Source organism: Alligator sinensis, unplaced genomic scaffold, assembly GCF_000455745.1.
Source record: "Alligator sinensis unplaced genomic scaffold, ASM45574v1 scaffold155_1, whole genome shotgun sequence".
Taxonomy (NCBI): Eukaryota; Metazoa; Chordata; order Crocodylia; family Alligatoridae; genus Alligator; species Alligator sinensis.
In genome coordinates, this window is record NW_005842877.1 from 71,886 (window position 1) to 88,546 (window position 16,661).

General features: G+C 51.4%; 1 protein-coding gene across 1 annotated transcript in view; it reads right to left on the bottom strand.

Annotated features, from left to right (window-relative positions):
- Window positions 1-5,203: 5,203 nt before the first annotated feature.
- The window catches only part of CHURC1 (churchill domain containing 1), a 14,999-nt gene continuing 3,541 nt past the window's right edge, over window positions 5,204-16,661 (bottom strand). The window contains exons 3-5 of the mRNA XM_025192010.1: window positions 14,106-14,176; window positions 7,984-8,090; window positions 5,204-5,891 (exon numbers count right to left, since the gene is read on the bottom strand). Of these exons, the coding sequence (XP_025047795.1) occupies window positions 7,998-8,090; window positions 14,106-14,176 (164 nt within the window). The 3' untranslated portion in view covers window positions 5,204-5,891; window positions 7,984-7,997. The remainder of the gene's footprint in view (window positions 5,892-7,983; window positions 8,091-14,105; window positions 14,177-16,661) is intronic.

Genomic DNA, 16,661 nt, shown 5'->3' on the forward strand with positions numbered 1-16,661 from the left:
GAGGGGCAAAAGGAGTGAGGCAGGGGAAATACCATGACCACTAAAGAGGTTTTCCTAGTTACAGGGGGGAACCACTTTCTTGGCAGGGGGTAGTACCCTAACTGTTGTAATGCATAGATAGCCTCCCCCTTTCACTTCTAGTGGGAAGATCTCCACTACACGCGGACTTTACGGAAAGGGAGAGTTCTCCCTAGCTGGTTCTTGTGGCCATATGGTTGAGAGCAGGTGAAACTTGGGGGCATCTGATCTGAACCCCAAGCCTCTGGGCTTGGGCCTGCATGGAGGATGTCCACCAAAACGTTTGGAAGCATCTGAAGCCCCAGGCAGGGGTGGAGGATGCTTGCCTGTAGCAGGGTCTTATATGGTTCTTGAATGACTCATGGATTTGGAATTGATATGGCTGATTTGCCCTGGAACATGAAAAATTTTCCATAAAAAAAAAAAAAGAAGTGAGGAACTAGCAGTGACAAGGAAGGAATTCCTGTTGAATGGAGAAGGCAGCAGCCTATGCCTGGCAAGGGAAGTTTGCAGCAACATATCACAAAGGATGCAATGGCTCGGGGCTGAAGGAAACCTCGGCAATGCCTGAGAAGCAAACCAGCAGGAGAGCTGTTCACTGTAAATCTAGCCCTGGTGATGTCTTGGGAACAGCCCCAGAAGGGAGCATCATGCCCCTGTCCAAGAAATGCATTGGAAAAGGCTCAAGAGTGAGCAGGACAGGGGCCAAGGATGGGGGGTGTCCTCAATCCCTTTCCAAAGGTGCTTTTTCCTCTTCCCTGTCCCACCCCAGGGTTGTGGCTAGGGAGCAATCCCTTCTCCAGGTTCTCCACTGCTGTTCCAGGTTGAGCCCCACACACTTGGGACCCTAAGGCAGGATTTTCTGGTGGCTCCTTCGAGCAAAACTTCCCCCCTTCACCCCCTCTCCACCTGAGGCCACCCAACCCAAGGAGCCCAAAGACTGCTGTCTCTTGGGCAGCACAGCAGCTGTGTAGCAGATGACATTTTCTTCAGGCCTTTCCCTGCCCACTGGACTTTCCGTGCCCAACTTCTAGTGTAGGCAGGTGGAAGGAGCAAGGAGAGGCCCCACTCCGTTAGCCCAGCTGTCACTGAGGACCCCTGAGGGCATGATGCTGCCCCAGCGTGTGGAGAGCCCTTGGGCCAACTCCACAGTCCCTGGAACGGCAACTTGAACCTGCCACAGCCCAGCTGGATTTAGGTTCCACATTGTTTGATATTGTGATGGGTCCTCAGTGTGGCTCAGGGGCAGGATTATCAGACACTGGTCTGCCTGCTCAAACCAGACCCTTCACACCCTCCCTTCAGCATCTCTCCACCCACAGTCCTTCCCAGCTTACCACTTCCCACTAAGAGGCCACACTGCATGGCAAGGATGGCTCTAGCCAGCAACTCAGGAGCCCAGGTCTCCTCCCAGCTCTTCTAAAAACATACTGGGTAACAGCTTCACTTGATGCCTCAGTTTCCCTCCCCCATTCTTGGGCAAAGGCCATGTCCCATGCTGCATGTGTAAAGCAGCTAGCACAATATGCCCATACCATAGGATAGGGCCTGTATGTGCTCCCAAGAATCACTTGATCGTGGCAATCCCTGGGCCTACGCAGTCAGAGCCATGGCCCACATTCTGGCCAGGGAACCCTAATGAACTCAGGAGGTGGGGACAGGCCTCACCCCCTACTTGCCCATTCTTACCTAGGGCAGCTGAGGAACAGTGAGCAGTGCTCACATTTCACTGCAGCCTGACACTCAGGTCAGCCCACTCCTCAGACAGAGATCTGTTCATACTCTTTACCCCACCTGCCTACAATGCCCCTTCCACACACTGAGATACATCACACTATAGGCCAGTCCAGGTGCACAGGCCTACTGCTTTCTCCTGCAGGCAGGGTAGCTAGGAACAGCTAGAGATCTTTGCCAACCAGCTTGTCAGTAGGGCTGTGTGAAATGGCACCGTTCTGTTTCGACTTATGTTTTGACGGAACGGCGTTTTGTTTCGATTTGAAACCACTGTTGTTTTGTTTTGTCAAAAGTTTTGCTGTTTCACCCATAGGATATAATGGGGAAGCTCAAAACAGCCTATAACTGTCATTTCTGGCCCAATTTGGATGAAACTTGCAGGAATGGTAGCCCCTTCTGAGGGCATGAAGCCTGCCAAGCTTCAAGGAGAATAGGGTCAGGGGTTTCAGGGAAACTGCACCTCAAAGTCTTGAAAGCAAAACGCATGTCACGTGTATGTGTTACGCCATAGCAGGGTCAAAACTGCAGGCATGCTAGCCCCTGCTGAGGTCACAAAGCCTGCCAAGTTTCAAGGAGATAAGTGCAGGAGTTTGGGGGAAACTGCACCTCAAGCTGCGGACAAGCAAAACTCGTGACATGGGTAACACTGTATGTGTTAAGGCGTAGCAGGGTGAAAGCTCCAGGCATGCTAGCCCCTGCTGCGGCCACAAAGCCTGCCAGCTGTCAAGGACATAGGTGCAGGGGCTTCTGGGTTCTGGGGCCCTGCACCTCTAGCTGCTGACAGGCAACACTGGAACACGCAGCTCAGTACCTGACACCAAGGCAGAAAGCAGGGCAGTTCAAACAATGCTGCCTCTTACGCAGTTTTTCTATCCCCCCCCCCAGCACGGGGATTGGAAAGGACCTCAGGGAAGGATGACAATCACAGGCCAGCTACAGAGTCAATAATGTGAGCACTCCTTCCCCCTCCCTCTCTTTTAGTTCAGGGGTGGGCAAAATACAGCCCGTAGGCCGCATCCGGCCTGCAAGGCCATTCTATCCGACCCGCAGGGCCCCTAAAAAATGTAGAAAATTAATATTTCTCTGCCCTTGGTTCCTGTAAAAAATGACAGGAACCAAGGGCAGAAGGACCCAGGGGAAGCCCCTGCCCGCCCCGCCCCCCAGCCGGAAGCCCCAGCGGGGGTTCTGGGCTGGGAAGCACGGGCTGCGAGCACCTGCAGCGCGGGGCACTGGCCGTGGGAAGGGGGAGGGGCCGCTTCCCCCCCCAGCGTTTCCCTGGGCTCCTTCCCTGCGCAGAGAAAAGCAGCCCCTGGCCAGCGCCCGGCGCGGCCTCTGAACGCCTGCAGCACGGGGCGCCGGGCATGGGGCAGGGAGGGGCTGCTTTCTCCCCCCGCCCCAGCACTCAGCACCAGTTTGTAACCCAGTCCCACTGCCAGGCTAGCAGTGGGGCAGGGTACAAGCCGGGGGTGAGGGGGTGCTGAGCACAGGGAAAAGTGGCCTCTCACCCGCCCCATGGCCAGTGCCCCACGCTGCAGCCACCTGCAGCCTGCATGAAGCTGCCTGTGCCTGCTCCAGACAGCCCCACGCAGGCCACGAGCACCTGCAGTGGGGAGCGCTGGCCATGGGGCGGGTGAGGGATCACTTTTCCCCACTCAGCACCAGCTTTTTACCTGCTGGTGAGCAGGGGGTCGGGGCTGAGCACTGCCCCCACCTGTACCGTGGGGCTGGGGGGCACTGGGTATGACCAGGCTGGAAGCCAGTGGGAGCACAGGGCCACACCAGTGTCCTGGGGCTGGTGCTGGTGGGGCCCAGGGCAAGGTGGCAGGAGCACAGGGTCCCAGCTGGCAGGGGCTCAATGGATCTGGGCCAGCTCCCCACTCCCTGCTGGTGCAGCCCAGCCCAGCTCCACAGACCCCTGCCAGCTTGCGCCCAGCTCTGGGCCCCACTGGTGCTGGCCCTGGGATATTGGTCCCAAGACAGTGACCAGAGGGTGGGGCACCTGTCAAGGAACAGGGCTACCCATGCGGCCCTAGACAGCCTGCCAAAACTGGGTAAGCGGCCCTCCGCCCAAAATAATTGCCTGCCCCTGCCTTAGTTTTTGTTTCCCTGCAGGCAAGCCCAGCTTCAGCTTTGAAATTTGAAACATTTCAACTTGCCTTGTTTCATTTTGAGGCTGTTTCGAAGCTCTCTGTTTCATTTCGATTTTGCTGTTTTGAGCTTGAAACAAGTCAAAACAGTGTCGAAACGAAACTGCTGTCAAAATTTCGCACAACCCTACTGGGCAGCATGGTACCCAAAGCAGCGGGACCTGGGGTGTCTCAAGAAACTCCTACTGAGGTTCAGGCCACACTTCCCCCACCTTTTATTTTATACCCGCTCCATCCATGCATGGCTTCATCAATTTCACGCCTTGATAATTTCATGGTCCGAGGGCTAGGGAACTGGCTCCGTGGAGGGACTCTGAAAGTTGATGGAATCAAATCAACTTGGTGCACTGTAACCAGTGGCATCCCCCAGGGCTCCGTTCTCAGACCTGACTCTTCAGTGTGTTTATAAATGATCTGGACTTGGGTGCTATAAGTGGAAAAGGGAACCCATTACTAGGTGAGGTCAGGGATCTTAGGCCCCTTCAGCATTGGAACCCAGAAGCCTTCAGGCCTGGGTTTGACCTTTGTGCTTAACTCAAACCGCATGCTTAGCTTGAATTGTGGTTGAGACATGCACCCAATGAAAGGAGAAGATGGAAAAATACTGTCCCTGACTTAAAAAGCATCAGGAAGTTGTCTAGCTAAATTGAATAAATATAATCTGGGCAAAAAAGGAACAGTCAGAGCAAAACCTACCCCCACCTAACTATGAAAAGGTTACCTCAGAATATAAAATTCCAGTTAAAGTTAACCATATTTGGCAAATAGAAGATTATTAATATGCATTAGGAGGAAGGCTTGAACTCATTTTATGTTTAAGAAATGCAGGCTCTATGGTATATAAAGAGAGGTGAGAGCGTATCCTTCGGAACACTTCTGGAAGAAGCCTGAAGAGATCCTGTCACCAATCCAAGATCCTCAACATCAGACATGGGAACAAGGAGCCCCAGACAAGAATTCATGGTTTGATCAACCAGTGAAGTTGCGTTCGCAGCAATACGGGGTGGTGAACATTTACTTTGACTAACTAGAAACCTAAAATTTTTAACTGCTAATGCTGCTTCAGTTCTAATTAGAGTTGTATCTGTTAGGGTTCAGTAAACTTCCCTTTAGTTTAGGACAACCGTGTTTTAGTTTCCTTGCCTGACATAAGACCCATTATAGCGCCATAGGGATGCAACACCAGGGACAGATGCTTTCCTCTTACTGCTTCAGCAATAAGGGGCAGCACACCACTCTGTCTCTCAACATGCTCAGTGTACCCTGGGCTCTGGACTTGCTGTGAAGGAGATGCTGACACTGTCCCAAGGCACAGATTTTATTACGTGCATGCAAGCATGGTGTCTGCTAGGCCTTTTGTCTGAAGGAGAATTTAACCAGGAAGGGAGGGGAGATGGGAGGAGGAGAGGTAACAAAGGGACATGGTTGGGAGGGACAGCCCTGGGGCCGCACGGCAGCTACCCGTATCTTTAGGGCAAACAGAAGCTATGGGCCTGGAACGCAACACTCTGGTTTAACCTGTGGCCTGGCTGCAGTCACAAAGCTGCTAGAACATCCCCAGCACAGCTCTGAACAGCCCATCATGTAGAGCCGAGGTTCCCAACCCCTGGGCCCAGTACCGGGCTGTGAAGGGTTGGCTGCCGGTCCACAGGAGGGTTGGCTGCCAGACCAGCAAACTGTGGACCAGCAGTGCCAGCATACTGCGGGCAGGCAGCCAACCCTTGTTTATACTCAGCATAAAAAAGGGTTGGCTGCCAATCCGCAGTATGCCGGTCACTTCCATTCCACAGTTTGCCAGTCCTCAGCATAAAAAGGTTGGGAACCCCTGATGTAGAGGGATAAACACAAGTAATCATGCTACACAGTGCACGGCAAGGAGAAGCGCAGACCAGCTTCTGGGATTCCCAAGGAGCAAAATATGAGTGCAAAGGGCAGCGGGTCCAAACACTTTGCTTTGGTGATGGTTTGGTGTCATAATTGAGTTGAAAATACCTGTGAAAACACAGAGCAGAATAAGGGCCCATTTGTACCACCCTTGAGAGCACCAAGACCCAACAGTGAGGCAGTAGCCTCAGCACGGTCTCCGGCATGCTTGCTGGCACGTGCTCAGCATTACACCACAGCTGCTTCAGCACCTTGTTTTCAGGATGTGGAGCATGTGGAGTGGGGAGCAAGTGAGTAGGGCTGTTTGTGGCTGTGTAACAGACACAGGGTGGATGAGTCATGAGGGGTCCTGCAGGCTTTCTGTAAGATTAGCCTCCCAGCTATACAGCAGCAAAGGAATGGATGCTTCTCAGTAGCCACTGGGGATACAAAAAACAAATCTAAGGGTGTGGACACATGGCAGGTTTACTCATGAATAATTAAATTTGACTGTCAAGCTAGCCTCAAGGTATGAGCCTGTCCAACTATCTAACTCCAATCCTCACAAGGCCACCAGGTGTTGCTACAGGCCCAGGTGCTAGTTGTATCTCCTCACCAACACAGACCACATCATCACTGGGCTGAACAACACAAATTATAATGTCTGGGGTTCATTCACCTCTTCCTGTACTGTCATCTGTATCATCACCTGCTTACAGTGCCCTTCTGTTGTCTACGCTAGCTGGGACGTTCTTTCTTACATGAAAGAATGAATGGACATGGATTCAACATAAACTCTAGAAACACAAAAACCTGTGGGCACAACACTTTAACCTCCCTGGACATTCCATCACTGACCCCAGAGCAGCTGTCCTTAAACAAAAGAACTTTTAAAAACCAACTTGAACATGAAATCTCAGAACAAGAAATCATCCACAGACTAGACTGTACTAATCACGATTTCAAGAGGGACTGAATTCTTACCCATTACCTGGCCTAGGCATTTACTCTAGTGTTCCTCCAGGTATTAAATGCCTTGCTCATTTCAACTTATCTAATCAACTCACTCATTACCTCTTAACAGATCCCCTCTCCCTGCCCCTTTCCCTCCTACATAAAATCTTTTCCTGTGAATTCCTAGTATTTGATGAAGTAGGTTGTTGCTTACAAAAGCTCATGCTGAACCAATTCGTCTCTAAGGTCCCTCTGCCCTGCCTTCTGCCTAACTTTACTCTGGGTAAAAGTGAAGTGGACACATGATAGGCATGTGAGCCATAATGCTCCAGGAAAAACTTAATCCTTGGAAAACAAGGAGTAACTAAAGTTTGTGTCTGCTTCCCTAAGTCAGGGGTCAGAAACCCATGACCTGCATAGCCTTTGGATCTGGACTACGGAGCTGTGCCTTCAGCAGCAGGGGCTTTCCCCATGTTGTGATGTAGCTGGGTACCTGCGGCTCTAGCAGAGGGGGAGCTCTGCCCATGCTGCTGCACCACAATCAGGCAACACAGGCTAAAGCAGAAGAGGGCTTTTGCTTCATCCTGCAGTAGCGGAGCACTGGAGAAAAGTGCCTGTGGTGGCCAGGTATTTAGTGCCCACCTTTTCCCCCCTCAGCTGGGTCATTCTGGGGCCCCACGCAGGCAAACAATTGTTGCTGATCCCTTCCCTAAGCAATTCCATCTCCCACCTTGCACAATGCAAATAAGCTCTCCCAGCATTTAGTGGGCAAACACTCTGAAGCACACACTGCAGGAGGCTGTGTCCACTCCTTACTAAATAACATCTGGTAGAAGTTCCTCTGCAGTAGCTGTGTTGTGGTCCACACCCATATATTTGTTTGTGCCGGAGACTGATCCAAATCCCGCCAATTGCCAAGTGTGGCTATGTACCCAAGCACATCCCCATCCTCTCCCTAACCCCATCAGTCCTGCCCTTCACAAGGCAAGCTGCTGCTTGTCCGGCCTTTGCATCCTAGGCCTCTTCATTGCTACTGCCTCCTTTCACCTGCAGGACATCACTGCAAAGCAGGCACTGGCCTACTTGTGCCCACTGTACCGAGAGCAGTATGGTATGCGCCAAGCAAGGCCCTGGAGCCTGAGACTCTCCAATCTATGGCGTGGGCAGGAGCAGTTTGTGGGGTCAACCCACATGATGCTCATTCAGAACAAACTGCACATTTCCCACCCCCTCCACCCTGCCATTTCACTGCTAGTGGGTGTGTTACCCTGGGTGCCAGTTTCAGAAGAGCGGGGCCATCTGGCGAGGGTCATCAGGCAGGATGCTTATGGAGTCCTCAGCCCTGCCACACAACAGACACAACATGGTGTACTCCTGTGGGCAGAAAGAGATGGTAAATCACTGAGAGCAGCTGCTCTGATATACCTATGCTTCCCCAAAGTGCACAGCCTACACTTCCCACTAAAGGTGTATCGGTCTATCAGTCCATATTGTATCGGCACCAATAAAAGGAAAATTGACTTACCGGCAATCAGCTTTTTTTGGCCAATGGGGCTGATAATGTCACTGATAAATGGCCCATGCATGCACGGAGCCATAGTGTGCATGTGGCCAGGAGTGCAGCTTGGCAACATGGAGAGCAGAGTCCAGCCAGTAGGTCTGTGGGGAGGAAGGAGCTATGGGGGGTATGGGGAGGCACACTGAAGCCCCCACAATGAGGGAGGGAGTGGGGCAGAGGCAGACACTGCCCAGCCGAGGCAGGGTGCAGGATGAAGCCGTGGGCTGCAAGGGGAGGGTGGGCTGCAGCAGCACTGGGAGGGGAGGGCTACGGGGTTGGCTATAGCCACCCCAAATTCTCTGTAGGCCTCCCTCCCAATGCCACCGCCACTGCCCACCCCACCCCTGACCACCCCATGCACAGCCCTGACCCAGCCCCCAACACCCGGAAGAGGTTGGCTCAGACCCTGGCCCCAGCCTGCAGCAGGCAGCCTGACCCCACACACAAATCCAGAGCACATTCACCCCATGCCTCCCCCTGGGGTGCACATAGTAATGACAGCTGCACTCCCCCGCCCCTGGCTCCATCCCACACCCCACCCCAGCTGGCAGCACCTGCCCCTGCGCCAACCCCATTCCCTCTCTCACTGTGGGAGGATTCGATCTGCCCCTTCCCCACCCCCCCAGACTTACTTACCAGACACTGCTCTCTAAACTGCCAGGCTGCATATCAGCAATCAGATCAGTATCAGCCAATATGGCTGGCTAATAATTGGCCCTCAGTATCGGCCCCAAAAAATCTTTATCAGTGCACCCCTACTTCCCATGTGCCCACCCAGGAGTCATCCTGGGCTCAAGGCTCCTCCTCTTTAATGCAAAGCAGCAAACCAGTATGTTGAGACCCATGGTCTCTCTGGGATTAAGGGGAGGACAGGCTTGGGCCAAAGGGTGTCCTCAGCCCTGGCTACATGTCCCAGTAGCTGTGTTGTCTTTGCAGAGCTGTTCCCTTCCTGGAGTGTGTCCATTAGAAGGCAGCCTGCCCCTACCAGGTCCCTCATTCAGACTGGCCTTAGAGAACAAAGGCGCTCACTGCTCCAGTACTTATAGGCAATGGCAATGCCTCCTCGTAATTCCTCTCATGTTCAGCAAAAAGCAATGCCCTGCTGCAAGGGACTGTCTTCCCAGTGCCAACCTCATTTCCACAGTGCATTACAGCCAGAGAAACTGGAGATGGAGCTGGCACCCGATCCTGCTGCCACAGAGATGTCAGAGAAAGCCAAGAGAGCAGTCAGGCCTGCAAGGCTTGAGTTTCTCCCAGGGGACCTGTGCATAATGGCTCCCCGTAGCACCTTGTTTTAAAGCATACTAAGTGCTGAGGCAGTTGTGACCTCCCCAGGGAAACTCTTCAATGGCCATGTGCAGCTCCAGCCCCTTTCACCTGAATTATCCTTTCACTAATTCAGCAAGACAACCTACTCTGAAGGATAGCAGAAGTAAAATGAATCCATGACTGGGGCACTCCATGACAGTCACAGTAATCAGCACCAACCAATTCTGGGCAGGTAGGCTCCTGGCATGGTGGACCAAGTACCCTTGTTGAAGGACCACAGCACAACAGCTGGTTGATGAGGAAGTACCAAGGATGGCTTAGGGTATGCAAAGCCCTAGCACTGGAGCTGGCAAGCTGGACAGACTCTTTGTCAGGTGGTCAAACTTAAAGACCTGGGCATCAGGCAGACTGAGCTGGACTTGGCCATGGTAACTGTAACATTTTAGTCAGTTTTCTCTGTAGCCAAGCACTGGTCCTGGGTCTGCAGTTGATCAATTTTCAGCAGTCACTCTCCTCAGGGCAGACAGGGTTGCTCTCCTCAGGGTGGACAGGGCCTTCTCCTAATGAAGAGCAGGCACAGCCACTAAATGAGGGAAGGGGAAGCCTGGGGAAGTTTTCTGGCTGATCCGTTTGGAATCACTGTCTGATTCTTGCTGCCCCAACAGTGGTTTCAACAGGAACCAGAACTAGCATCCACCAGCATTGGTTCCTGTTTCCATGCAGACATACACTGAAATGGAACAGTACTAATTAGATTCAGCCTATGCTCAGTCCCTTCCAGAGCAGGCCAAGCCTCAGCCATTAAACACTGTAAGACTGGGCATCAGAACTTGATGTCAGATGTGGCTGTCTGTAGCCTCCTGTACGTAGGCTGCTTGGAGCAAAGCAGCAAGGCACACAGGTGGGTTGTGTCCCGCCATTTCTACCAGTTGCTGCTGTGAAGTATGAGACATGCAGTCCAGGCAATGCTTGGCTTGTGCAGCCCACTGGCTCCCTCTGATGGTCACAGGGAGTGGAGATCACACAGTATCAGATAATGCTGTGGCTAGGCAGGCACCCTACTGGAGCCCAGGACTTGAAAGGAAGTTCTGAACCTCAGCTTGGCAGGGAAGCTGTTCAGAAACCGTGGTGCTAGTCCAGCTCTGAGATACCATGGCAGCCGGAAAAGGAGGAAACAGAGGCACAGGTCAGAAGACAGCATCGATCTGTGGGTTAAGGCCAGGGGTGGACGCAGATTAAGGTTTTGGTGGTGCAGCCGCACCCCCCACCCCCTGATGTCTGTTCCATTCAAAGTTTAAAACAAGCTGCCTACAGGATCAGCTTCATATCTATTCAGGTGGACTGAAGAGACTATTGATTTCAATTTAATTTTTGCTCTTTGCTCCGAAGGTGTTGACAACCCGATATCTTCTGCTAATCAAGCTATCCTTTCTTCTACTGTTATACTGGTAATGTTTCTCAGCTTGTCTGATAAAGGTGTGCCACTACCTAGGACCCTGTACAGGGTGGGTTTGTTCCTAGGGAATTCAAACACACAACAAATCAGACACAGGGTGGGCAGGGGCAGGACTGAAGGCAGGTCTAGCTGTCCAGTGGCTGTGGTGCAGGTGATCAGAGACAGGAGGGAGTTGCAAAGAGGTTAAGTTACTGCAGTGACCCTTTCCTGGGTTACTCATTGCAGCAGATGATGGAAAGCTGAACCAGCGGCACAGTCAGGTCAACGTAAAGCCCAGCACTGGCAGACTCAGAGAGGTTGGTCTCCACTGGCAGGGGAAATGCAAGCAGCTGAAGCAAGTCCTCCCCCAACCCCAACTGTTTGTTTCAGTATTTGGGGTCAGAAGGAATTTTACTCCATGGTCAAATTGGTACGGATTGTGAGGAGTTTTGCCTTCCTTTGTAGTGGGGGCATGGCCTGCTACCTGAGATCTCTTGAGCTATATTAACAACCTTTCATAAAAGCAGGAAATTGGCTGCCATGGTTCCCTTGCTTTACCTGTGGCAGGTTAGGGTGTTTTATCTTGTGTTGTGTCAGGATTGATGGTAGTTGTACTAAGAGGTTAGATTATGGATTTGTGTAGGATGGTTTGGATAAGGATGATCCTGCCTCAGGCAGGGGTAGGACTAGGTGACCTATGGATGTTCCTTACAACCCTACTTCTCCATGATTTTTATGATTTGTATGTTGAGGGTGAAAGACAGTGGAAGACAGATATTGGCATGCTGTGGGGCAAAGGGGGGACACTGGAGGAGGGGGACAGTTACAGTCATGCCCCATGGCTGGAAGGGGCATATTTGGGAGGGGTTTTGAGGTGAAGGGGCTCCTGGAGGCCATCAGAGGTTAGACAGGGGTTCACAGGCACCAAGGGGCTTTTGTGGGGATGGGGGGCCTGTGGGGTAGAGCAGTGTGGGGTGAGGAGGAGCTGGGGTGTTATGGAGGTGTGGCAGTGTGACACAAAACAGAGTTTGGATCTGAGGGGTATAATGTGGGCTATGGTACTGAAATAGAGTCTGAGGGGGGTTGGGAACAAGTGGAAGTGTGGGTGAGGGGGCCCCAGGGAGTGTGAGGGAAAGCAGTGAGGTCTGGGTGCTCAGAAGAGCAGGGGAGGGCTCAGTGGGATGTAAGGGGGATGGTGGGGTCTAATGGGGCTTGGGGCATGATGGAATGGGGTTAAGTATGGGGGATATGTGAGATAAAAGTGGAGCCAAGGGCATCTGAGATGGAAAAGGCAATGCATAAAGGATAATGAAAAGGAATGTGGACTATCTGGGGGACCCAGTTGTTGGGGTTCAGGGAATAGTTATGTCCATAGCCAGGTTGGGGATTATATCAGATGTACTCCCCTAGCACATGCAGAGGAACCAGGCCCCAAGTGCATATGCACAATCTCAACTTTCATGCTTCACAAATGACCTTGTTCTCTTACTGGGGCATCCAGAGCCAGCCTGCACCCTGTCATAGTTTCATAGTTCATAGTTGGTAGGGTTGGAAGGGACCTGAGCAGTTCATCAAGTCTGAACCCCCTGCCGTGGCAGGAAAGAGTACTGGGGTCAAATGACCCTGGCCACGTGTTCATTCAGCCTCCTTTTAAAAATGCCCAGGGTAGGAGCCAGCACCACTTCTCTTGGAAGTTGGTTCCAGATCCTAGCCGCCCTGATAGTGAAGTAGCATCTCCTGATATCTAGCCTGAATCTACCCTCTGCTAGCCTGTGACCGTTGTTTCTTGTCACTCCTGGGAGTGCTCAGGGGAACAGGGACTCTCCCAGTGCCTGCTGGTCCCCCCTGACTAGTTTGTAAACGGCCACTAGATCCCCCCTCAGCCTTCTCTTGTGGAGGCTGAACAGGTTCAGGCCCCGTAGCCTCTCCTCGTAGGGCCTGCCCTGCTGCCCCCAATCATGCGAGTGGCCCTCCTTTGGACCCTCTCAATGCTGTCCACATCCTGCAGTACTCCAACTGCAGCCTGACCAGTGTCGCATAGAGGGGGAGGATCACCTCCTTGGACCTGCTTGAGATGCATCTGTGGATGCATGACAAGCTATACTTGGCCTTCCCCACACTGTCGGCCCATGTTCATTTTGGAATCAATAATGACTCCAAGATCCTTCTCTGCCTCTGCACTGATGAGAAGGGAGTTCCCTAGCGTGTATGTATGCTGCTGGTTCTTCCTCCCCGGGTGCAGGACCCTGCACTTTTCAGTGTTGAAACCCATCCTGTTCTCTTCTGCCCACCCCTGTAGCCTGTTCAGATCCGATTTGCAGCCTATTCCTTCCTTCTAGCGTGCCCACTTCTCTCCACATCTTAGTGTCATCTGCAAATTTGAACAGGGTGCATTTTACCCCTTTGTCCAAGTTGCTGATGATGTTGAACAGTGCAGGCCCAAGGACTGACCCCTGAGGAACCCCACTGCCCACATCCCTCCAGGTTGAATAAGACCCGTCCACCACCACTGTCTGGGTGCTGTCCTCCAGCCAGTCAGTGACCCATCTGACTGTGTAGGCATCAACACCACAGTCTCCTAGTTTTTTAATGAGAACGGGGTGAGAGACCATGTCAAAGGCTTCCCTAAAGTCCAGAAAGACTACATCCACCGCGACACCTGCATCCAGGGATTTGGTGACCTGGTCATAGAAGGCCACCAGGTTGGTCTGACAGGACTTGCCTCTAATGAACCCATGTTTCAGATGTCATGTGAGCTGGAAGACATCAGTCAAGAAGCATAAGGCAGCCATGAACAAATTTAGGGCCAATTCAGTGGTATGCAGCTTTGGGTGTCCTGAGCAGACAGCTGGAAATGATGCAAAGGATAAATCACCTTGTGCAGGGAATCTGGCCCCCAGGAAGAGAGGGAGGGTAGCTGTAATTATTCACCTACTCCCTAGCCAGAGAAGCACACAGCACAAAGCAGACTCAGGCATGCTCAAAGGCAATGGCATAAGACACCCAGAGAAGAGCAGTAAAGGCCTGGGTTTCCTATGCTTCTGCAGTGTTAGGCCTGGGGTCTTCACAAGACTCAGGAAAGCATCTGCAGAGAAATCAAGGAGTACATGTAAACAAGAGAGTATACCTGGTAATCGTCCACCACACTGAATGTGTACTCATGCCTGGCTATCACATGATGACAGTTCTCACACATGTCTGAAATGAAAACAAAAGATCACCAGTTTGCTGTGAGCCTTCCCATCCAGAATCTTGGTGGGGAAAAAGGTTCAATTTCTTCTGATTGGAAATGATGCTGATTCCAACTCTGGGACATACTATCATCCAATTCCTGGATACGAGCCAAGAGAGCCCTCCTGATCCAAAAGAGCCAAGATTGATAGCTTTAAAGTCAAACATCGGTTGATCCCCATCCCCACAGTTAACTTCACGCTGATTTTCACTTATTTTTTAAGGAGCAAATTAGAAGTTCCTATTCCTTACTACAACACACACATGGATAAATGCTTGGTTTCTGCAGCACATTTCATTAAAACCTATTCAGCGTCTCCAACACCTGGCTGGCTTGCTGTTAAAGCAGTAGCCAAGGATGTGGGGGACCTGAGTTTTTTCCCTGCTCTGCCATCCACTCCATGTGTGCACCTGGGCACATCACTTACCTTCTCTGAGCCTCCGTCCTCCACTTGTAAAACAGAGATAATAGCACTTTCCTGCATCATATGGGGGCCATTCAATGAGTATAAGAACAATAAAAGACTGTGAAGTGCCTGAACAGTGTGGTGATGGGGCTGTGTAATGCAAGGACAAGTCTCTGCTGGGTCTACAGCAGGTCTTGTGGTGGAATCATCAGGGAAAGACATTGAGTCCAGAAGGCTAATGAAAACATAGCCCCTGTAATTGTTCCCAGCTTATCAGCTGAGCCCATCTGGAAAAGCATGTTTACTTTCAGTGAGATTACCTCTTCTGCAATCACTCAAAGGAAACTAGGATCTCAATTCTGCTTGGGCCCAGGTGGTGATCCACCAAGTCACTAACTTAGTAGTTCAAAGACAGCCTAGGACATTTTGTGGCTGCTTATAGGCCTCTGAGTCAACTGTCAGCTCAGTTCCCAACCCACAAAAAACTAACATAAATGGACACTTTGGTTTCTGCGGGAAACTTGAATCCAAATGGGTGAGGGAGAAGACAGTTTCCAGATGGCCCCTCACAGTCAGAACTAACTTATATTTGCAACCTGTCTCACTGCAAAGTGTGACCAGCTACAGTGCTGGGGCCTTTACTCTGCAAGCAAGCAACCCCAGTGTCTTTACTGCTGCTCAGAGATTTCCCCTGAAGCAGCTGAGACCAACCTGACTCTAGTCAGTGTCACAGCTAGTATTCAGAACCAGTCCACTTACTCATGTATTTCACTGTGCAGTCTCATAGTCAAAGTGAATGGTAACAAAGTAGTGCAGCACAGAAATGATGTATCTGGGAGGACGACAACCCAGGAACAGTGGGTGAGAGAGGCATATGAGAGACCAGCTCTGTCTCGGCAGCCTGGAGTTTGAGAAGGAAAGGTGCAGGAATAGTGAATCTTCCAGCAGTAGCATGGGGTCTCCTTTTCAGTCTCTGTTCTGCTAACAGTTATGTACATGTTCACCTGTCTGTGGGATTTGGGCCTTGACTTCTGTACTAATATAACCATGAAGGTTATTTCAAGGGCTATTTCATTTTTTTTGCCAATATAGTTATATTATTTCTAACCTTAATGTGGGTACAGTTATATTGTGGTATCTTGTTCTTCACCTGTCCAGAAACAAACTATACAAGATAAACACCTTGGTATCTGTGCCCATATAGCTCTTCAAAGCTCCCTAGACTTTAAGGCCAGAAAGGACCTTTAGCTCATCTACTCTGCTCTCCCTCTCTGTAACACAGGCTGTACAACTTCACCCAGCTAAACTTGTGTTGAACCCAACAGCTTGTGACTAGCTAAAGCAGATCCTCCGGAAAGGCACCCAACCTGATTCCAAAGACATCAAGAGACAGAAAATGCATCACATCCCTACAGAGTTCAATCAAGTGATTAATCACTTTTGCTGTTAGACATTTGTTTCTAATTTGAATCTGCCAGGCTTCAACTCAAACCTTGTGTATAATAACAGTACTCGTATAATTATAGCCACGTAGTTCATGTATGCAGAAAAAGCTTGAGATACCTACCATTTGGATTCTGACACAAGATGAAGACCTCGGGTAAGATTCTAAGATAGCAGCAAGGTAGGAATCCCTGTGGACAGGATCCTGAACTCCTCCTTAGCGCGTGACCTTGGATCTCACTTGAGAGGCCTCGCCCATTCTAATATTATAAAACCCTATGTCTGTCTGTCTGTCTGTCCGTAGAGCTTTATTTGCACTCTGATGGCTGACAAACAGCCAATCAGAGTGCGAACAAGCATTCCACCAGGAGCTGGCGGCTGGTGGAGCGCCACTTGTGATGGTGGGGACACGGGACAGAGGGGCGAGGCCAGCACAGCTGGCCTCAATCCCCCACTTACTCCCTGGAGGCAGGGGCAACAGAGCAGATGGAACATGGCAGGCAAGGCCAGCAGGTGGCAAGGCTGGAGCGGAGGTAGGGGTGAGGCCACCAGAGCTGGCCTCGCCCCTGCCCTTATTCTTTGCAGGTGACAGTGGCGGGGGG